The sequence below is a fragment of the Maylandia zebra genome, linkage group LG15 (genome assembly GCF_041146795.1).
Source record: "Maylandia zebra isolate NMK-2024a linkage group LG15, Mzebra_GT3a, whole genome shotgun sequence".
Lineage (NCBI taxonomy): Eukaryota > Metazoa > Chordata > Actinopteri > Cichliformes > Cichlidae > Maylandia > Maylandia zebra.
This window is the reverse complement of record NC_135181.1, coordinates 2,097,615-2,120,793: the sequence shown is the minus strand read 5'-3', so window position 1 is coordinate 2,120,793 and position 23,179 is coordinate 2,097,615. Positions and strand designations below refer to the sequence as shown.

Here is a 23,179-nt window from a genome sequence, read left to right as displayed (position 1 = left end):
TCGTGCCTTATTCATCTTGGACTGGGCCTTCGTGCAGCTCCAGTGCAGCTTCATCTGAAACAAGCCGTTACCGCTCTGTTTGCCGTCTCTTCAACGCTACTTCTTCTTCTTCTTGTCCAATAGATGGGTGGGGCTTGTTTCAGTGACACCACACAGAGCCATGAGGAAAAAAAACCCTGAAACTGAGTGTTTACTCTGATCTTATTTGAATCTTAGGGCATGTTTAATGTGAGTATTCAGGATTGTAAGAGCATATACACCAATCACGCACAACATTATGACAACCCTCTTAATATTCTCTTCGTCCCCTTTTGCTGCAAAAACAGACCCTTTGGGGCATGGACTCCACCATCCCTGAAGGTGTGCTGTGATATCTGCACCAAGATGTTAGCAACAGATCCTTAAGTCCTGTGAGCTGTAAGGTGGGACTGTGGACCAGACTTGTTTGTCCAGCATATCCTACAAATGATTGATTGGATTGGATTTAGATCAAGGCAATTTGGAAGCAAAGTCAACACCTCAAACTTGTTGTGCTGGCAGGGTTTCCATGAAAGAGTACACATGGTCTACAACAATGCTTAGGTAGGTGGTACGTGTCAAAGTAACATCCACATGGATGGCAGGACCCAAGGTTTCCAGCAGAACATTGCCCCAAACATCACACTGCCTCTGCTGGCTTGTTTTCTTCCCATAGTGCTGCCAGGTGTTCCTCAGGTTAGTGACGCACATGCACCCGGCTATCTGCATGATATAAAAGAAAACGTGATTCATCAGACCAGACCAGCATGAGTCAGCATGGGCACCCTGACTGGTCTGCAGCATACAAACTGTGATGATTCTGACACCCTTCGATCAAAGCCAGCATTTATTTTTCCAGCAGCTTCGGAGATGCTCTGACCCAGTCATCTATCTGAACTCACTCAAATCCTTATGCTTGTCCATTTTTCCTGCTTCTAAGCACATGAACTTTGAAATAAAATGTTCACTTGCTTCCAAATATATCCCAGTCTTATTCAGATGTGCCAGTGGTCATAATGTTATACCCGATTGGTGCATATATGCCATAGAAAATATGGTAAATATTGATTTACAATGGTACCTTTGAATTCCAGGCTGCACTGCTGCATCTGATCAATACTCCCGATAGATCAATCAGAGGCTGCAGTGGTTTCTTGTATGTGGTAAGTGGTACATCAGCGCCAATTCTCAATCAATATCAGAATGTGGTGTTAATCTAGTGATTGGCCCTCTGGCAGAAACACATGACTGAGAGTTTGAACAGCACAGCAGAGCAAAGAGCCATTATCCAACAACACTAGATCAGCAAATACCTTCAAATTACGTTACTTTTTTCCCTCCATCACAGAGGAGCGTAGCCTGGCTTGCCGCACCTCAGAGGTCACTTTGGGTTGAGCACCGTCAGGGACTTTCTCTCTTTGTTCAGTGGCGTATTATGTAAGATTGTATCTGGGCTTTTTGTGCATGCTAGGCCAAATCTAATAGGATATAACAGTTCTATGCAAAGCTCAAATTTTTCTTTTTTCATCTAAAGCTGCAAAATCAAAAGAAGTTAGCTTGACTCAAGCTGAGCAGTGCACAGTGATACTGTAATCACTTCAAAGCACAGACGCTTTCCTTTTCCTTCTTCTTTAAAAGTATAGAAAGAACAGTGAAGCTAACACTAGCATATGAAGGTCAGGCCACGGTGATGTGAATGTGCAGATTAGACTCTTCAAATCAAATGACACAAAGTCTTTAATCAGTTGTACATGCATTGGCACAATATCACATTTTTATTTATTTTTCTTTTTAGCTGTGATGTGAAAAAAAGAACCGTGATGCATAAAAAGGTTAAAAAAAACAAATGAAAAACATGTACGCTGATGCGCCAGGACTACGCATACTTTTTTTTCATCTTTTATGAATGTTGCAAGCACCTCTCTTTACAATACTGTTGGCAAGTCATCATTTAAAAACATGTTTGCAAAGATAAAAAACAAAGAGCACGGTAAACGCAATGCAAAGCAGGATCTCCTTCAGTTAATCGAACCTAATTTACACGTATGAAGGGACGTCTGATTGGATGGATCGTACACACGCATAAAAAAGAAAACCAAAATCACATCAAATACATCAATGCTGACAAACTGTTTTTTGTTTTTTACTTACAGCAAAGAAGAAGACAGTGGAATAAGGACAGAGGGGTGACATGAAGGACAAGAAGGGAGGACGGGGAACACAACATAAAAACTGCATGAAATGGAACGATTTACAGATTTGAGTCTTTTGTGACTCCACCAGCACATAAAAAAGCAGCTCGAACCTGGGAGGTGGAGGTTTCTTTCTTTTCTTTTTTAAACCTAAAGTCTGGAAGTTTGAGGCACTGTCAGAGAAATGGCAACATGACAGGAGGCAGACAGAAGAATCACAAACCACACAGACGTCTGTATGTACAGGGCAGCTCTCTTTGTCGTAAATTTAAACTGTCGTGTTTGCCTTGCTGATCGGTTTGGAGTAGGGCTGCCACGATTACGTCGACTAGTCACGATTACGTCGACTATCAAAATCGTCGACGACTGATTTAATAGTCGACGCGTCGTTTGAAGCTTTGTAAGATCCCAAAAGACGCAGGAATAATAGCAGGATTTAAGAGTGTAATAACGGACTGAAACAGAAGATGGCAGCACTGCATGTACAAGGATGCCAGCTGCCATTAAACCCAGAAGAAGAAGAAGTAGCTCTGTCCCAGAATTCATAGCGCAGCCCAGCTCAGTTTCCAACAATGGCGGCAGCTAGTTAGTTTTAATATTACTCTTATTATTCTTTCTGGATCACAAAATAAACGTTTAACATATTTTCAGGCGGGAATGTAGCTGTGTAAACCTCAAATATCTGCTCAGTTTATCAAGACACCACATATTTTCAAAAGCGCTCCGACGTTTTCGGAGACGTCTGTTACCCACTAGCTCGATAGCTAGCCGGGGGCTAGGCTAACTAGAGCCGTGAGAACACCGGACTCCCGGCAAATCGTTTTCAAACCCACCGCTGTCTTTCACTACTCAGGTTAAACATGATATATGAGTCACTTAGATAACTTAAAATGTTATTGTTTGGCTTTTTTTAAATATTTTATTTGTTCCTGAGTAAATCGGTTTGGCTGAGATTAAAGTTATAGTTTTTACACAGCTGAATAAACATCAAGCAGACAGCTGATTATCAGAAGTGTGAGATGCTCAGAATTTACTCCGGTGTCCTGTTATATTTTAGATAGCAAGGAGTTTATTAAACTTCACCGAAACAATCTGCAAATGTCATTAAAATTTAATAAAGTATCATCTTGTCTTTATTTTTAGTTAGCACAGACCTGAAACACTTAAAGCTGTAAGCTAATGATAGTTATATAAGAGCAGATGCTGCTGGTGCAATAAGCTGTACGTTTTACATCCAATGGATGATGATCTGATTAGTGACTAATCGCAAAAATAATCGGTGACTAGTCGACTATCAAAATAATCGTTTGTGGCAGCCCTACTTTGGAGTTAAATAAAATGTAGTGCTGGAAAAAAAGATAATCCTAAAAGACCAAGAGTTTGTTTAGTACAGTGCCCTTCAATAAATCCTCTGGGGTGCTTTAATCTCATGGTGTTCATAATATAACTACTCACATAATATTGATTCTGTTACACTTTTTAAACTAAATTAAAGTTGGTCTGGGGTCCCTGGGGATCCCAATACAGATCTATCAGGCTCTGTACGAGCATGAAATTCAAGTGTAACTGGTGCGTCTGGAGAGGCAAATCAAACACACTGCTGATGGCGTTAGTGTTTCTCACTCACACATTCGCTGACCCGCTTCTTTTCTCCCGCTCCTGGTGCTAACCCAGTACAGAGTATGGCTTCACTGCGTTGATATTGTTCAGGACTTTCTGTCCCCCCCCCCCCAAAACCCCTCCATCAGCCGAGGCATTGTCTAGTCTCAGAAAGGCACGCGACTGAGCTCTGTGGTTCACAGTTTGCTAATGCTCTGGTTCTTCACCTTTCTGTTTAGCAGCACTTTGCATTGATCTCCGTTCCAGAGAAAATGACACTTTGTGACCTTGTCGATAAGATACATATACATATTTACAGAGAAGATCGTCTCCTTATAGCAGAAGGGTCAGTTTATGTATTTGCAACTTGTGCACAGAGGGAGTGAAATGAGATGTGTATGTGTGTTGCAGTAGTAGTAAAATGTACAAAAATACCACATGGAAAAGGACACTGAGAAAGACAAACGCAGCAGAGATGATGGTTTTTGTATGTGGCCGTGTTTTTCATTTACGAGTGTTTCATTGTGTATTTGCCTTTCTGCAGCTGGGAGATGTACAGCTTTGACTTGGTACCATCCAGTCGTTTGAACCACACCTCATCATTGTTGATGGTGGTGATGATGGCACTGCATGACACACAAAAAACAACAACAACAACAACGTCAGTGAACAATCGCCCCCCCAGTCCTCTCAGATGCCAAAGACGTGTGTGATGACTGTGTGCAAACACACAGGAGGACGCAGCTACTAAGCAGGAAGCCAAAGTCAAACCTGCTCTGTAATGCTCAGCAGGCTTCTGGTTAGAAAACAATAAAGATTTAATAGATGCGTCCTAAACATGTTCTTGATTAGTTTATCAGTGTTTCACATTGTCGTTCAGGGTTTTTGGCCCTCGTCTTTACAACAGAGCCTCGTGGCCATTCGTTTATGCACAGCTGTCCTAAATATCCCGCCACAGCATATCAATCACTTTGATATAATCTCTGGACTTGTGACTGGGCAAACTGATTCCTTCCATCACACCTCCACCACTGTGCGTTTGGTATGAGGCATTTGTGCTGATATGTTGGACCTGTGCATTACGGTCAAACATCTCCACTTTGGTCTCATCTGTCCAAAGGAAATTGCTCCAGACGTCTTCGCACACCTAAACCCTGCTGCACAGTGAAAGTATCTAAACTGTTGGAGGCATCGTGGTAGCGCTCCATCTTTTAAATACAGTCTATAGTGCAGAAGTGACCTCACTTACTCTCCCTGAGCCGTTAGCTTGCACACTTTCTATAAGCAGAGAAAAAACACTAACACCAAAAAACACTGCTCTAATACAGACATTATACAATCAAGTGGACAGACGGGTTGAAACTAGGATGAGCAGGAGCGAGTAGATGAGCTTAATTGAAAAACAGCAACAAACCATTTCATATATTCCACTGAATGGCCAAAGTTTCCTAAAGACAGTTATAAAAACACATATTTTTATTTTGTTGTCATTGGGTTACTTCTGTGTTCCAATCATTGGCAAATAATAGTGAAGAATGAAGAAAACTGACCATAAAACTGGCAGAACAATTTAATAAGTAGTGGCCTAATTTGTGGTTTAATAAGTTTAATAATGAGTTCTAAATCTAAAATAACAAAGAGTGTACACAGATTTATAAATCTGAGACCGTGTGTCCACACTTTGGATCTCACAGATCTGAGCTGCAAACATACGAGCATTTCATACACCCAGCCTCAGGTGTCTACAGGTCATCCCTGATGCAGGAGAACAAAAATAACTGGATCATTGCGAGTCCAGAGCTGCACAGGAGGACTAAAACCTAAATAACAACATGAACATTTTATCCTTCTGATGTTTTGACCAGTTAATTAATAGCTGTCCAAGTATATCAGGTGTCTGTTGTTAGCAGTGTTGGTCATGTGAGCACTTCTCCTGGCTTTTATTTCAGCAGCTCATTTGCTGCTCTGACTGGCTCCTTGTTGCAGCATTACTGGAAACACGATTCATTCTACACATGGATGAAACTGCTTGTACTTCTGTCACTGTTGCAGTATCCTTTTACTGTACTACTGTTACATGAGATCTGGAAGTGGAATATACTGTAGATTAGTCATTTCTAACCCTGGTAAAGGGTTTAAAAAAGGACCAGATGTTTAACTGCTTGTAAATTGCTTCATCATCCTTCTGTAAAACGTTTCATTCAGTCCTTTATTAGAAGAGCTTCCTCTACGACTGCAGTACAGCAGATATGTTGAGCACCTTTTCTGTGAAAGGCAGACACAGGAAGAATTTGTTCACACCTGCATAAAACAAATGAGTTTCTACTACAGACAAGGAAGTGATGTTCAGGTTCATTACTGAGCTGCTTCCACAGGAAGGATCTCATCACATGGTCAGAGCTACTCCAACTACACTGTCGTCCTCAGCCTGCTGAAGATGGTAGTTCAAGAGCACAGTGCTGGAACACATCTGCAGAAAACAGCTGCATTTGTTGTTACAGTTCTTAATACTTAACTTGGCCCCTGTGTATTTGTATAAGTTTAAGTACATTACCTGTAATAATTATAATAATGGATTGCATTTATATAGCGCGTTTCAAGGCACCCAAAGCACTTTACAATTTCACTATTCATTCACTCTCACATTCACACACTGGTGGAGGCAGCTACAGTCGTAGCCACAGCTGCCCTGGGGTATATTGTCTGGTGTGCATGGCTGCCATATCACAGCTCTAACTGCTCATAACAGCCACCTGCTTGTTTCGCCACTCAGTGGTGGCGGTAAAAGCGAGGGGGAGGTGATGTGGCATCATTGCGTGCCTTCAACTGACAGCGCATCCTTTCCAGACGGCACACAGGGCGCGACGCAGAATGTGCAGCCACATTCAGCCTCGTAGGCACATTGTCTCCCCAGCATGTGACTAGAGAGCCATTCAGTCACGTAGCCTTGCACAGTGTGTCACGAGCAGACGCACACACATTCAGAATTCATACTAGAAGCTGATTCCAATAAACCCCCTTCCCACACACCTAGTTGGGTACTCGTCCTTCCTGTTGATACAGATGGCCTGTCCCCTGGAGTACCACTGGTTGTCATAGAAAAGTCGACCGTCCTCGGAGCGTGCCACGTGGTGATGTCTGTCAGGCTTTACTGCAGGCACTGGAGAAGGAGCAGGAAAGAGAGGAAGAGACGGAGAGGTTTCAAGACAAGCGACGGGGACAGAGTAAGGTTAAAAGAAATAAAAAGTCTTCTAAAAAAGGAGGGAGTCTCCTCTGAGCACAAAGTACTGAGTCAAAACCCCTCGTGTGTAAGTGCGGGTCGATCGCCACACTCAGCCAGGTATCGACTGTAACCAAGGACGAGGAGAAACTCTTAGCGTGTCAGGCTACATTTCACTGTGTGTTATACTTGTATAACTATGCATGTGACAAATAATAAAGAACCTTGAAGAACCTTGAACCTTACCATCCACCTTCACCCTGTGGGGCCCCAGTGATGCCATTGCCTGTGAGGGGAGGACACAGACACAACTTGAAAGGTTAAATCACAGCTTGGACACATTCAGCAGGTGACAAACTCTGCTTTCAGAAGAATACCTTTCTTATTGCAGTCCAGTCTTCAAGGATATCCAGGTCTTGCAGCATGTAAACAATATAAGGCCGTGATAGAAGTTGAGGAAAAAAACAGGAAAAACAAACAAAACATTGGTTTTAACAGCACGTCTGTGTGTGGAGATGAATGAGACAAGGACAGAACAGCAGCGAAGGATATCAGAAACAACAACGGGCTTCTTCTTCTTGACCGGGCAGAACGGGTCCTTTTTCTTGTTCTTCCGTGAGTGCAATCCATCATTCCACAACTCTGCAGAACGGAGAGAGAGCGGAAAACAGCTGTGCGTTTGACCACTTCCTTCTACACTGCTCAAAACAACACATCAGATTTCAACAAGGATCAAAATCATGCTGGATATCTATACTCATAAGAACAGGAAGGCTCCACCAGACAATGTCCATCCCTCAGGCCACCTGTGTAGGATCACCTACGAGCAGTGACACTGACCCTGGTCGAATGCAAAACTAGTGAAACAACAGTCCTGTTTTGGGGTTGTCTGTTTTGAAACAGTGTAGATTTAACTGACAATAAACTCATCCGATGTCATTACTTGGATTATAAATCAGATGAGCAGTGCAGCTGTGGGTCCCCGCAGGTCATCACGAGGATTGCAGAATTAAAGCTGTACCCGTCCATCTTTTATTTACAGTATAGTACAGCTAGGCAACCTAAATGTGAGTCACCATCAGTGTTGGTCAAGTTACTTGAAAAATAATGAGTAACTAATTACTGATTACGTCCCCCAAAAAGTAATCCTGTTACTTTACTGATTACTTATTTTCAAAAGTAATTAATTACTTAGTTACTTTGTAAAAACACGATTTACAACCTGAATAGGTGATAAAGCGATAGATCTTTCAGCCCAATTCTACTTTTTCTGCCTTGTTTTATCAGTTTTAATCTTTTAACTTTATGCATCAAGCAAAAATTTAATTATATGCAACATTCTCTGACTGGAAGAAATTTGTTTAACATTTAAACCTATTTTCTGCACATTCCAGCACATAAAATAAATGTTTTTTTTGTGTTTACACTCAGTCTTTCAAATAGATGCAAGTAAAACACAGCAGAAAATAAATAAAGTCAAAGACTCAGCGGTCCTGTTGCTCTATTTTCACCTGTAAAGCAGGAGTGGGGTAGGCGGAGGTTTACCCTGGTGCAGGTGTGCAGCGGTCAGTGGAAGAATCCGCGAGTTTCTCTGTGAGTTTCCCATTACGTCGTAGCTACTCGGTGCTTGCTCGGAAGTTTAGACGTTTTCTTCCCACCCACAGCGGACACTAGTGTTTTTGTCACTTTTTATGGAATCAAACTCAAAGTAAGGTCAGTACTTCCACGCTTTAAACGCTGCACGCTCATACTCTCTCCTGCACTCGATATATTATCCATTGTTGATCTGCACACAGCTGCTGTCACTAACATCGCACTCGCTTACGTCACTGTCATGAGACATTCTCGCAATAAAATCACGGTTTTAGTAACGCAGTAACGGTAATCTAATTACTGTTTTTGCAATAGTAATCCCTTACTTTACTCATTACTTGAAAAAAGTAATCGGATTACAGGTAACGCGTTACTGCCCATCTCTGGTCACCATAGACCCAACTTCTGACAAATGTTTGGTAATTCCTGACTAAACTCTGGATAAATACCTGATAAAAATACAGAATAATAAAAAAGGATGTTCTTGTTGCTACCTGAGGTAATGTCGATACTGTGCCTGTCTTCCTCCAGTCTTCTGATCTTTTCCTCCAACTCACTCTGCACAGTATCAAACAGCAGCAACTTCTCACTCTAGAAGGCAGAAAACACACACACACGCACACACGCACACACGCACACACGCACACACGCACACACACACACACACACACAACAATACTGAGCAAAAATGGTCAAATAGCTTAAACTAGTAGGATTGAGTTGAATTTACTCCACAATTAAGCAAAACATCTCAAAAATCTAAAATTACAGACGTATTTGAAACTTCACAAGAAAGAAAAAAGATAAAGAATTCTGTGTTTTTGAACAAGATGTATTTTAACTTGGCCTCTCACCTCCCAGTGCTGGCACGCTGCTTGGATCTCACACTCGTATTTGTTCTTTACTGACTCCAAGCACAGCTCCCTGTAGATCCCTGGAAAAAAATCATACAAATCTAATCTGCAGGAAGGACAAGATCCTTTTCTGTAGCTGAGAGTTGTACATAAAGGAGGTGATAGTATTTCAAAGTTTATATTCCCATTTAAAATGCCAAGAAAATATAGTGAACCCTTTAAATGATCAGGATCTCTACACATAAATCAAGATCGATACACACGTGCTTGAAGCACAGATGAAATCTGTGGAAATCTGAGAAGAAGCTACAGAAACGCTCCGATGGAGATTACTGCTGTTAAACAAGTTCACTTCAGGGATGCACCTAATTTCTCCAGCCTGCATGATTCAGTATTGTTCAGTCAGACCATCTTTGCTTGGACTTGTGACTTAGATGGAGGTCAGACCTTATTTTGTAAGTAATATTTGCAGAAATACTGTTAATCCAACTGGGTTCACAAACTACAATGTAAACTTTGTATGTCAAGGTCACAGTCAGACCTATACGTCTCCATGACAACTATAGACTCACCGGCCACTTTGGTCCTGATCTGCATGTTCTCCTGCAGGTTGGCTAAAGGTTCCAGATACTCTTGGGCACAACCGGCCATGACCTCCTGGAGCTTGATGTCCACCTGGCTCAAACGCTCCTTATACAACCTGAACGGCAGATAGTTGCATTTTAAAACTGTGTTGTAATGTCTGTTGTCAAACCCATTTTAGAACTGATGTATAAATGTGACTGGCATGGCCCGGCCCGGTGAATGACAGGTAGAAATCTCTCCAAATATGACATAAGTAAGTACCTGGACTGGACAGTAATAACCCAGGAATGACACAGAATCCAAAGGCACACTGGAGGTCTGTACTGTGAAGCAAGATTTGGGGCTTATTGATGCAAATCCAGGTTCACCCTTTGGGTTTTCAGTGTTACGAGGGTGTGTTATGACTCACTTCTTACTGGGGAATTATGCTTCAGCAGGAAATCTATGGCACAACCTGGTGTGAAATGTAGCACCTCTCTAGAAATGGAGCTACACGACCAGTTGAGGCAGCCCACAACTATTGCAACTGGCCTTCAGCACTGATTGCTGTTACTATCAGAAGGGCTGTGGGACAAAAGCAGTGGGAAAACTAGAGGGACAAATATGTTAACCCTGGAAAAACCGACCACAACAAAGAGCGGGGGACGACGGAGGGGAGAAAGGACATGGTAAATAGCATGTAATGCACTAGCACAAGCATGTTTCAATGACATCGGCCACTTGTATAGGTTACGTCGTAGGTTCAGCAAAGATCATGCACAGAAGTCCCAGTCAGGTCATGGCGGGGTACATTGCCATGGTAATCTACAACCTCCTCCAGAGCAGGTTATGTCAAACTATCGTGTGTGGATTTCAGTGTGCAGATAGTGAGCGAGTCTGCAGTGTTTATAGCTGTGTTTGAGCATCACTACGCTCATGTCTCCCCCTCCCTGTAACAGCTGGGATAGTTTCCAGATCTCGCTCCACAAACCTCTATGTTGGGGCAAACTGGTAGATGGCTGCGTGGGTATGTTGAACTTATTTTGTAGTATAGGCCTCTAGACTCACAGCCTCACAGCATACTGGAACACCATTTCAGAACCAGTACTTTATACAAACTGCCTGAAGGCAACAAGACAAATCCATGATATTGACCAGTAATACTGGCTAAAATGGACCAAGACCCACGGTCCATGTCACTGGGAATATCCCAGTGAATCTGACAAACACCTCAGAGTGTGAGTCCCAGATGTCAGAGCTGCTTTCAGTGTGAAACATGTCAGAGAGCTTACTGTTCCTTCAGGTCAGTGAACTGCTTCTCCAGTGTGGTCATCTCATCCAGGCACTCCATCCTCCTCCTCTCACAGTCTTCATCGTCCATCTCTGTTCACATACAGACATGACAGCTTTGACAACCCCTCCACACCACAACTGCTTTTTATCCTCATCCACATGACAACCCCACACTGCACTTCACACCCAAGCAACCTGTCAGCCCATTTTTAAGAGAAATCACGCGCACTGTTAAACATATAAATTACACTCGAGTATGTAACACGAGTTTAACTGTCGGTTGATGTTCAAGGCCTATTTTTCCCACCCGAGCTGTCTCCATCTTCAGACACGGACGAGCTAACGGTATCCTCCTCGTCTGTGGTGCTGCCGTCTTGCTCGGGAAAGTCCACCTCCATTTCTTCGTGGTTGCTTTCTTTCTTCTCCCGCGAGTGGACCGGCATTGCGACTGTCAGATAAGCCGGTGTTAACGGGGTGGCACGGCCTTTCTTCAATGTTTCACCCCGAAGAAAGAGCCAAATGCAGCGGTAGCTAACCGGCTAGCTAGCCCGCGTCTACCAGCTGGAAATACAAACATGGCCACCGTCAACCAATCATAAGGCGCTTTACTGAGTTTGTCCAATCAAATGCTTCTGTGAACGAGCTTGCGACCGGAAGCTTGCAGGGATTTGTAGTCTTTAAAAAAAACTTTTTTCAAAACGTCTCTTTATATCAAGTCTGTTGTGAGGATTAATTCTTTATTTTGTCCATAGATTAATTCTTGTACACTTAACTTAAACATTAACTCCTGACAGCAATTTAGAGACTCTCACAAATGCGTCTATATTTATATTTCATGACAAGCACCTTTTGTTAATATTACAAATATTTAATTGATTTAGACAGGCTGGCACTGCAGTCTCTGGTGCTGATCAAAATCCATACCTTTAAAAAAATTGTATCCTTTTCATTTTCTATCTTTGGAGGTCATTTTTTTAACCCATCAATTTACTATAACTAGATGCTACTTGTAGTATCTAAGCTATACTGTTACTGTATTAGTTTTTCTTTCCTATTTTCTGTCTGATAGTTACACAGCCACATTTTCAGATAATAAGTTTAGTGTATCTGGACGTATTTGTGTAATCCCAGACTTCAGGCTTCTGTGAATGCACCAATACAGACAGTTTATGATGGGCAGCCAACCAGAAGAAAGTTGGCTAAAGTAGCCCAAGGAAGGGAGAGTGGTTAACCAGCAGGCACATGGGCGGCCAAGGCTCGCTCATGACTGTAATCTAACAGATGAGCTAACTCAAATGACCAAAACAGTTAATGCAAGTGTCAGAATACACCGTGCATCAGTTTGTTGGGTCCTGCCATCCTTGTTGATGTTACTCTGACACGTACCACCTACCTAAGCATTGTTGCAGACCATTAACATGGTTTCATGGAAACTGTATTCCCTGATGGCTGTGGCTTCTTTCAGCAGGAACAGCGCACTGCCACAGAGCAACAATGGTCTAGGAAAGGTTTCTGGAGCACAACAATGACTTTGAGGTGTTGACTTGGCCTTCAAATTCTCCAGACCTCAATCCAGTCGACCATCGTTTGGATGCGATGGACAAACAAGTCTGATCCATGAAGGCCTCACCTCACAGCTTAAAGGATTTGCTGGTAAAATCTTGGTGCCAGATACAACAGCACACCTTCAGGTTTAGTGGGTCAGGGTTGTTGTGACATCTAAAGAGGGACCAATATTAGTCAGGTGGTCATAATGTTATACCTCATCAGTGTGTAAGTCAACTGTAGGGGTTTATAAGTTCCTCCAAATGGTTATTGTGTTGCCCCTTTTCTTTACTTCATAATGCAAATCATCTAAAAGAAACTTCTCAAACATCCTACGAGCTGTTGGAAAAGTATTGTGGGAAGTGTTGTTAATGCTGATTTTATCTGTTGTCACGCTCTGTTTTGTAATTTTAACTTATTTTATGTATTTTATGACTATTGTTCCTTTTATTAATTGTGTTTTTTTGTAAGGTGACCTTGGGTTTCTGAAAGGCGCCCTCAAATAAATGTATTATTATTATTATTATTATATAATATAAAAAGCATGTAATATAATATATTCAATAACTTGAACTCACTCAAAAGGCAAGATGACATTTTGGTTAGATCACGATTAACCTTTAAGGCTGTTATTTCCACCTTAAAGCTGTAAAAAAACCCATCTCAACAGAAATGGATACTATTCATGTTTCTTTGTGTTGTTACTTGCACTTAAATAGTAAATACCACCTGAGTTATGGCTCTGTGAAGTGTTTTCACAGGAGTTAAAAGTAACTCACATCTGCAGGGAATATGAGAGCTGCAGGTGTGGAGCTCTAATGAACATGGAGACTGGAAGCACAGAGAAAGTCTCATCAGAGCTGACTCATGAATGACAGCGTGTTAGTCCTGCAGGTCTGGACCCTTTATTTGGCTCTGGAACCAGACAGGTTCCAAGCACCCGGTGCAGCTGCAGGAACACATTGCAGAGGTGTTAGAGAGCCTCTGCAAGCTGAGTGGCAGATGATTCAAGCACCTCGGGGTTCAAGCTGTCACGGCTCGACGCTTGACTCTATTCTCACTCACCTGGGTGGCAGTGATGGATGACTTGAGGAGCGAGAGGAGGCTGCAGTCGTGATGTTGTGTTGTGCGGTGATGGACAGTCGGAAGAATGAAAGTAGTGCATTTTCTTTCACTGGAGAAGATTGCAGCACTTCGGTAAAATAAAATCAGTACATGCCGAATGGTGTTCAATTTCACTGTTTAATATTTGCATATGCAGGGATAAGAGACAAACCCCATACAGGCTTTCATACAGATATTAAACTTAGGTATTTACAGAATAAGCACCATGAAATTGCAACCTTTAGAAGACAGAAACTAAGCCAGAAAATGTGATTACCTGACAAGAAGTTGCTTTTTAACGTAGTTTAATGATCCCTCACTTGTGATAGTCTTGTCTTTATTTTGAGCTCCTTCGGTTATTAATTTACTTGTTGCCAGGAGAGATCTGTGCACAGCTCTCTTTGACTATACAGTGATCCATTTGTTGGAAATGTAAACGCAGCTTTTTGATGTCTGATAAAATGGATTTTGGTGTCCTGTAATGAGGTAGTTTACGTTTTTTAAACATTTGCTTTCATGAAATGTACAATATTCGACTTAGTATAGTGCTGTACACATTATCCACTCAGAGCCCACAATCTTCACCTTTCAACCACACGAGGGCGATAGAGGCCTTTGACGGTGGTTCTCCAAAGCTCCTCTGTTCTTGAAATCACTCAAGTGAAAGAGAAACAATTAAGAATAATGATAAACTCAAACAAATAAAATAGTACACAATTTAACTACGAATAGCTGATTGCATTACACAATAGACAAATAAACTTAATATGCTTGCTGTTGGCTGCACAAATGGTACAAAAATATGAAACAGCAAAGCTTTACCCAAGACAGGGATTGTGAATTTCTTAACCCTTTAACAAAAGTCTCAGGATTAGGCAGGATTTTACCTGAGAGTACAGTCAAAAGCAGAGGTGTAACAACTCCACAGAAAGACGGTGATTTGTCTTTTGCCCTTCTCCCCCGTCCCTCTTCTCAGCTGTTTCTCTTTCCCTCTTTCTTTCTCCCCTTCTTTCCCCCAGTCAAGTCTGTCCCGTATTCAGTAAGTGAAAATAAAATAAACAATAAAAGGTGAATCAAATGGACCATTACGGCAAGGCTGGGATGGTCAGTTTGGTAAAGTAAATCCGTTGGGCATCTTTCTTTGCCTTTAGACAACAATTCTGATGGCAAAAGAGCCAAACGGGACAGGCCAAAAAAAAAAAAAAAAAAAAAGAACGACGGTGATACTTGTTTGGCTGTGTTGCACAAACCAATGAGAATTAGGATACAAAGAAATCCAGTAAGCTCATACCCTGAACAGTTCAATCTAATTCACCGAATTAATCAAAGTTCAAGAGTATTATCAGTAGTAACCATAAAATACATGGAAATATGTGAACGGCATGTCGCTGCGCTGGACCACTCCCTCCATGATCAGTATTTGGCATTTGATGACTTTCCTTCTTTATCATTTTCCATACATACATTCTGTTGTTGGCTCTTATTCAGCTGCCATATGTTGGGAGGCAGACTACACCCTAGACAGGTCGCCACTCTGTCGCAGGGCTAACACAGAGAGACAACCGTTACAGTCAACCTATGATTTAGAATCACCAATTAAATCAACCCCACTAACTGCATGTCTTTGGCCTGTGTGAAGGTGGAGAACCAACGCAGACACAGGAAGAACAACTCCAGAGAGAAAGGCCCCGGCCATATGGGGGATTTGAACCCAGGACCTTCTTTCTGTGAGGCAACCGTGCTAACTATTGCATCTTGTTCTGTACGTTAGGAGTAAAAAACCCCATTAGGTGCTCGTTGTGTTTGTAGGAGTAGCAATTTTTGTGAACTACAGATGAACCGGTGGGATGACGGATGTGTCACGGCGTGGGCTCGTCTGTCTTTAGGCCGGTTGAGCTAAAAATTACATTCTGTGTCTTTCCTCAGATTTTTTTTGTCCACAGTGGCGAAGGATGAGATCTCAGAGAGGACTCGGTAACACACGATCCGACTGCACTCACACCGCATTTTTATGTTTAGCCATCATGAATAAAGAGGGTCACCTGAATAACAATGTCTCACATCCATTTTTGCGTTGTAAACAAGTGGATAGTGTGTCCCATTGTGGGATGGCATTATTGGCTTTCCTTTCATAAAGGTTGACCCAGTGTATCATATGCTCGGGGGGGATAAGAAGGAAGGCAGTGGGTGAGCTTTCAGGGAATGTTTTCACAATCAGCTGACTATTAGGCCTCAAGGTGACGGCACATGGCTATTTTTAGGGGGCTAAAGAGGTGTGTTAAGTTCCCCGTGTAGACATTTGTAACATTTCTGCACTATCAGGAAACAGACAAGAAAAACCTTTTAATTTTTAATGTTCTTTTAAAGTTACATTAAAGTCATTTAATGAGCTTTTATTCTCGGTGTGGTGGCTGCACATGCAGATCTACTAGTAATGTCAAATAATACATACTGCTGCATTTTTTTAAAGGTAATTTTTGTACCGTCACATTCAGGCCCAGAAACTCAAGCCTGGCCTCCACGAGGTATAAATGTCAAGAGCGCAATAAGAACCCTCTGATACGACCTGCAGAGGGTAAAGCCCCAGAGACAGGCTGCTGCCCATGTAACAGTACAATAAGCACATTAAGAGAGTGTTGATCCCTTTGGCTCAGTTCACTCTTTATCTGTGGAAAAAAGAAGAAAGAAAAGTAAGCAAAGATTTTTCTAATTTAATCTGGGCCTCGTCTTGAATCAGTGCATTTGTGTTCATAATCTATAAGCAGCTGTGATTTCAGTTGTTCCTGGCCCTCTGTGTCTATTAAGTCTTTCTTTGGAACTTCCAGTCCTTATCCACATCCACAGCATCCTCTACTGGCCACATTGCCATATTGGTCTTGGTGCTATAGTTGCTTTGATAGTGATAATAAATGATTAATCAAAACATTTAAATAACTGTAGATAAACAAGATTTCCCCCCTTCCTTTCCCCCCTTATCTCTTGAGTTTATCCTTTATAAATCATCTTAGTTTCTCCTTTATTTTTTAAGCCAGTTGTTCATGATTTCCACATCTCGGATGCAATCTGATCCATTCCATGCTTTCTAACTGCGTCTCCTGTTACTGCGTTACTGCAGCTAGACTGAAGGGGGAGGCTGTAGCAGATCACAAAGGTACTTTTTAGGTGGAGGCCAAAAATACGCTGTGGCTTTTCAGGTGGTCTGACACGCAGTAATGAATCCATTATGTGTCTGCTGGCTGCATTTGTTTTTCCTCTCTCCAAAAACACACAGAATGTTCCAGTCGTCTTACCAGCGACTGCTGATTCTCTGAACTCCTTTAACAGTACGGGTCATTCTAGCAGCACGAGCTAGTGCACGACACCAAAGCTGACAGGAGGCCTGCCTGATGTTCGGCAGATGCAGAAATATACGGGAGAGTGTTAGACGGTAAAAGATTTTGCTCAGTTGATTCGTGGCTTATCTTGTAGACTCACTATTTCCGTAGTGCGTAGCGCTTCACACGGCTCTAAGTGTGTCAGGAAACTTGGCTTGTTTAATTTGTATTTAGCGCAGTATAGTACTCAGGCAGAAAGTCTGAGCTGTCTTTGTGGTTTATTTCAGAACACTTGTAATGTTTTTTTTTGTTTCTCATAGTCTTATACAATGCTGGGTTGGCACAACAGACAATCAACGAGAAACTCGAGAGAAGAGAAAGAAAACTAAACAGAGAATCACAGTTTGTGGTCGGGCTGCATGTTTCCTAATTTCCTTCCAACTGTATTACTTAAAGCTTTGCTGGAAGAATCATAGCTCACTGTCACCTGCTTTAACTGCTTTGCATGTCCAGTCACATGGCTGTCAGCACTGTGATAATAATGTGTAAAGCAAAGTAAATACATGAGCTCAGATCATACTTGTGTGCACAGGTCACTGCCCTGCCTATTTTCTGACATCATTAAAATGTGGCTGAAATCACCTGTAGTTGTAATTATGATCTATTCTTCACTTGAAGCGTTTTCTCTTCTGTCTCCTTTGAACCACTGGAGCTAATCGTCTCACTCTAAAGACAGTTTGAGTTCTTGGGCTCATTGTGCTGTAGGAAGCTTTGAAATGGTGTAAATCCCCTCCATTAGCATTCCTCCTCTGCTTAACACTTTGAAATTTTTATTACAATGTTAACTGCCGTTAGCCTGTTTCACTCACTACACGTGTAAAGGCAGAGCTCCAACAGCCCCACAGCTGTCTTAAGCTGAACTGCATGTTGGCATAACCAGTAGACTAGGATTCTACATGTTGTGTGAAAGTACACTAGGTTTTTATGTATTAGTACACAAAATAATTCATCCAAGGCCCAGCAGCGGCTGCACTTCCTCCGTGTCCTCTGCCATGCCTGGAGACAATCGCCAGCTCCTCCTGTCTCAGGAAAGCCAGGCCATCACAGGTGACCCTTGCACCCCGCCCACCACCTGTTTGACCTGCTGCCCTCTGGTCAGCGCCTCAGGTCAATCAGGTTCCACCCCTCCAGACTCTCAAACAGCTTCTTCCTCTGGGCCATTCGGACTGTTAACAAACACTATACACTCACACAAATATGCATGGTTATCCATCACGTTCGTATATATTTCTCTTGTTTGCTTTTTGCTCCTGCCGTCCATTATTTATATTTTATTCTGGCACAGCTGGTGTGGAGCACCCATAATTTCATTGTACAGATAAAATGATGCCTATTCTATTCTATTCTATTCTATTCTATTCTATTCTATTCTGGCCTTAGCAGGTTCTAAAATTATTTAAGTGACCTATTGAGCTATTGAATGTAGGAGTAGTGTGTGAAAAGTACACCCTTACATCTTCTGTGACAATTAAGAGGGTAAGTTAGAGCCAGGCTCTGCTAATCAAATGCACATGATAAAGTGATCATCAGTAAACGGGAGCACCTTTATAAAGCAGAGGTTTTGGTACTTTGCTGGTGTGGAGCATTCAGGTGTGTGCTAACATAGTACAGAGGACAAACGTGCAGTTATTGCTGCCCATCAATGTAGGTAGAGTTATAAGGCCATTTACAAACTATGTGGGATTATCATGAGTGGAAAATATTCAAGAGAGTTGCCCATTTTCAAAGGAGTGGATGTCGCAGCAAATCCAACCCAAGGTAAAAAAAACAACAACAAGAAGTACGTCTCAGACTCTATGAGCTTCAGTTAGCATGTTAAATGTCAAAGTTCGTGACAGTACAATAAGATAAAGACTGAACAAATACAGGTTGTTAGGAAGGGTTGCTGGGAGCGCGCCTCGGGCCTCAAAAAAAGGAACATGGCAGCGTAGATATGCAAAGTTGCATCTGGACAAAGCAAAAGACTCCTGGAACAGACAAGACCAAAGCGGAAATGTTTGGACCAAATGCAGCAACACACTCGGTCAAAAGCAAACACAGCACATCAGCACAAGAAGCTCATAACAACTGTCAAGCACAGTGGTGGAGGGGAAGGATTCGGGCTTGTTTTGCAGACCCAACCTTGCAGTCATTAAGTCAACCATGACCTCCTCTGTGAAGGCATCTGTCTGACAGCTAAAGCTTGGCTCAAACTGAATCATGCAACAGGACAACAAACCCAAGCATAGCAACAAATCTACAACAGAATGGCTGAAAAAGAAAAGAATCAAAAATACGCCCAGATAACAATTCCTCTATAATGATGTGAGAGACTGATAAAGTCATAATGAGAAAGCAAATTGCTTTAAGTTATTGCTGTAAAATGTGGACCTTTTATTTGTTTGGTTTTTTTAAATGTCCCAGTATGTAAAACCTTGAATTTCAATTCATGTTTTCATTTCAATTGAAGTCATTCCAGTGAATGAATTGCCAAGAATGAAGAAGAAGGACTAATGTTTCCCAGGTAAGAAGCTGTTTTGCAACATGTCGAGGTGGTGAAGGGGAACCTAAACCTTTGTTCAAACGACTGGTAGCAGCTCCCATTTCGAGTGAAACTTTGAAGAATAGGCACATTAATTTTTAACGTTACATACATGCCAGTTACCTTTAGCGCAAGATCAGCATATTTATAGAAACTTTTAGTATGTATCCCACATCGCCAATACAGTTCCAACATTTGTAACAAACCAGACTGCAGGAAGTGATTTTAATTATGCATTAAGAGCACAGACAGACATCGCTTACGCTAACGTGGAAGCGACTTATGCTAAACTTACACTGTTTTTAATAGCCAGGAGGGATTAAAATGATGACTCATTGAATAGAAGACCATTGTCCCACTTCATCTGTGACCTCTGATTCCTTTCCAGCAGTAATAAACTTAGCTTAGCATAGCTTCGATTGTAAATATGACGAAACAGCTAGCTTAGCTGAATGGTTAAAACAGATCTACAAGCACCTTTAAATTAATTTCTGGTGTGGCTTGATTAATGCAGAGAAGTTCTTTTTATTTTCTTTTTCCCCCTTTTTTATTTACTGGGAGTCACATGCTGGAACTTTTCCTCAGCTGACGACAAAGACTTCCTGGAAACCCCACTAATTTGCCTGGCAACCTTGTGACTATGACAACAGCAAAAGTACTAGTTGCTGTTTGTACACTTTGTGTACAATTTGGCCAGGCTAGCTGTTTCCCCTGCTCCTGTTTCTTAGACTACAATAAGCTAATGAGCTACTGGCTGTAGCCTACATACATACAAGCATGAGATTCTCCCAACATGCCGAACAATTTCAATAAATCTCTGAAACTCAAACATCTAAAAGACCAAAAAAACAAACAAAACAAAAAAAGTCCTGAAATGGACAGAAAATTGTCCCCAACTGTCATATTGTCATAGAGCTGATGTTAGAGCCTCTCATGTGTTTGCGTGCTGCGCTAAGTGTTTTTAACCTGGTAGTTTGACTGTGAGAGATGCCTGTGGCAGTAGGGCAGTGGGGCAGGAGGAAAGGATATCTAATGGATCCTTATTCCTGCTCTGTATATATATATATAGCCTACAGCTACAATATGCATGTACATATAACACCGTGGGAATGCCTGGGAAGGGTAACAAAGGTATTACCCCTTCTCCGAATAACGCCTACACTTCCCCGAAGTAAATATGCATTTGCGCATTCAGCACGAAACTAAGTCAAGAAAGGGGAGGATCTCATAGATTTTCACCTCACTTTGAAAGTTTCAGTCAATACACTGAGTCTCAGATGTCTTCTGTCAACTTTTTCAGAAGTTATAGCAGAAGAAAGAGAAGGAAACGCAAAATCTTATGACCGCACACACCACTGAAACAGGTATGGAAACCTGTTTGAACCATTTCTCAATTTGTTATGGGAAACACACAGGGTCAGTGCATTTCCTCGGCCATGCAGACGCAGTGAGATCACTGGAAAAGTACAAACGTCACTCACATTAACTAATCTAATCCTAATGATTTTATTAAAGCGCATTATATATAATATCTGATACGTTATCTACACGGTTATGCACTAACAACTAATTATGTTGCATCAGTGCGGTGAAGTCCCTTTGACAGAGAAACATCCTGACTCATATCATTGAACCCTACCTACCCATTATCAAATATCACCCATGGAAAACAGCAATGTGTGAACTTGTCATAGTAAAATACTCCTTTTTTACATCAAGCCACACATTATGAAAACATAAGGTGGGTGTAGTTTGTGTCAACTTTGGGTGTAGAACTGCTGTGTCAGTATGCCCACACAAAAAAGGATCTTGTTTAGGTTGTCCACTGAGTGATTACTGTAAAAATGAAGTAATAGCTCCCTCCTGAAACAGGAGGGAAGTCGTCATGAATGACAGGTCCACATCTGGGAAGCTGAGGCTATTTTTAGACGCTAAACTGAATACAACCAACTAATGCAAGCGACGTAAAAAAAACAAAAAACCTTTCTGCTTATCTTATATTCAGTTTACCTTTATCTTGCACTTCAGAGACTTGCACTCTGACACATTTGGGGAGAGAAAAAAACATCTCATTTCCTGCCACAAGTAAGATTAGAAGCCTTAAGGTAGCAGGCAGGAGGAAACATGTAGCCTTCAGGTTACAAACTATAAATAATCTGGAAACATCCACCTTTGAACAGTTACACTCTTAGTTGTGATGTTGAACGCTGACTCCCTGAACTGACACTCAGTCAGAAATGGCTGAGAAATCAGCTGGAAACATGGAAAATTAAAATAATAAATAAATGAGGCTAGATGCATGTATGGATTTTTTGTTTCTTGTTTACTTTCATTTTGGGGCTTGCCACTGGCACATCCTTGTATTTAGGCTAAAGAGAGCATTTATCTTATTTTTGTACCACTGCACAGTGGTCAGCAATGCTAGCTCACAGCAAGAAAGTTCCTGGTTCAAACCCCAACCAGGGCACTCTACTGTGCTATCCAAATAAACGATAACTTCTGGCTTCAAAAACTAATGTGACACCTCCTCTATGAGCTCCTTAGAGCAGTGTTTCCCAACCACTGTGCCGCGGCACACAGGTGTACCGTGAGAAACGATCAGGTGTACCGTGAGAAACGATCAGGTGTGCCGTGGAAGATTATCTGGTTCCACCTGATTAGTACTCTAAGCCACCAGCGTGAGTAACGGGCTGAACAATTACATTCTCTTCCAGTAGAGAGCAGTACAACTACCTGCTCTAATTAAACGGGTCCAACTTCCAGTAAAACAGAAGAAGACGAAATTACATAATAGTCATGCTGTGAGACGCAGCGCATAATAGCAATAGATAAATATTTGAAAAGACAAAGTGGTCAGTCTGACCTGAGTCCTGGAGAAGCTTCGGACCCAGATGAAGCCCGAGCATGAGCAGTGGTCAGAAGAAAGCAACAAAGATATACTGGGGATAAACTAACCCGCTAAATGGATGGGAAAATGATCAATATGCTTTTTATGACATTTTAGTCATAAAAAGTCACCACTCTCTCCAACAGAGCCACTGCCTTAGACTAACGTGGCATCAGCTAAATGCGAATAATAAAAATAAAAATAATATATAATAAAAGATGGAAGGTGACATCATTCCTTAGTTTCTGCAGCCTTGAAATGAAAAACTGCGTGTTGTAAAGAGTGGTGGGTCTTACTGTGAAGCTGCAAGCTCACTGGCTAATGGGCACCCCCCCCCCCCGAATTATCCTCCATTTTTTGATGCATGGTAGATTTACAAAACACACTTAATTTTTTGTTCAGTATGACCCAAAAT

General features: G+C 41.8%; 1 protein-coding gene across 4 annotated transcripts; it reads right to left on the bottom strand.

Annotated features, from left to right (window-relative positions):
• Positions 1-220: 220 nt before the first annotated feature.
• On the bottom strand, positions 221-11,916 carry brms1lb (BRMS1 like transcriptional repressor b). Of its 4 annotated transcripts, none has more exons than XM_076873654.1 (11): positions 11,641-11,916; positions 11,333-11,423; positions 10,049-10,176; positions 9,477-9,556; positions 9,117-9,213; positions 7,582-7,671; positions 7,407-7,471; positions 7,276-7,315; positions 6,840-6,969; positions 4,344-4,435; positions 221-741 (listed from the first exon to the last, which is right to left on the bottom strand). In XM_076873654.1, the coding sequence occupies exons 1-11, from the start codon at positions 11,774-11,776 to the stop codon at positions 716-718; spliced, it is 975 nt and encodes a 324-aa protein (XP_076729769.1). In that variant the 5' UTR covers positions 11,777-11,916; the 3' UTR covers positions 221-715. The 4 variants fall into 4 exon arrangements, 3 of the variants coding, with proteins under 3 accessions (XP_076729769.1, XP_014268912.1, XP_014268913.1); XR_001342358.2 differs by lacking the exons at positions 221-741; positions 4,344-4,435 and adding exons at positions 4,447-6,074; positions 6,169-6,279; XM_014413426.2 differs by lacking the exon at positions 221-741 and having other exon boundaries at positions 1,738-4,435.
• Between the last annotated feature and the right edge of the window lie 11,263 nt (positions 11,917-23,179).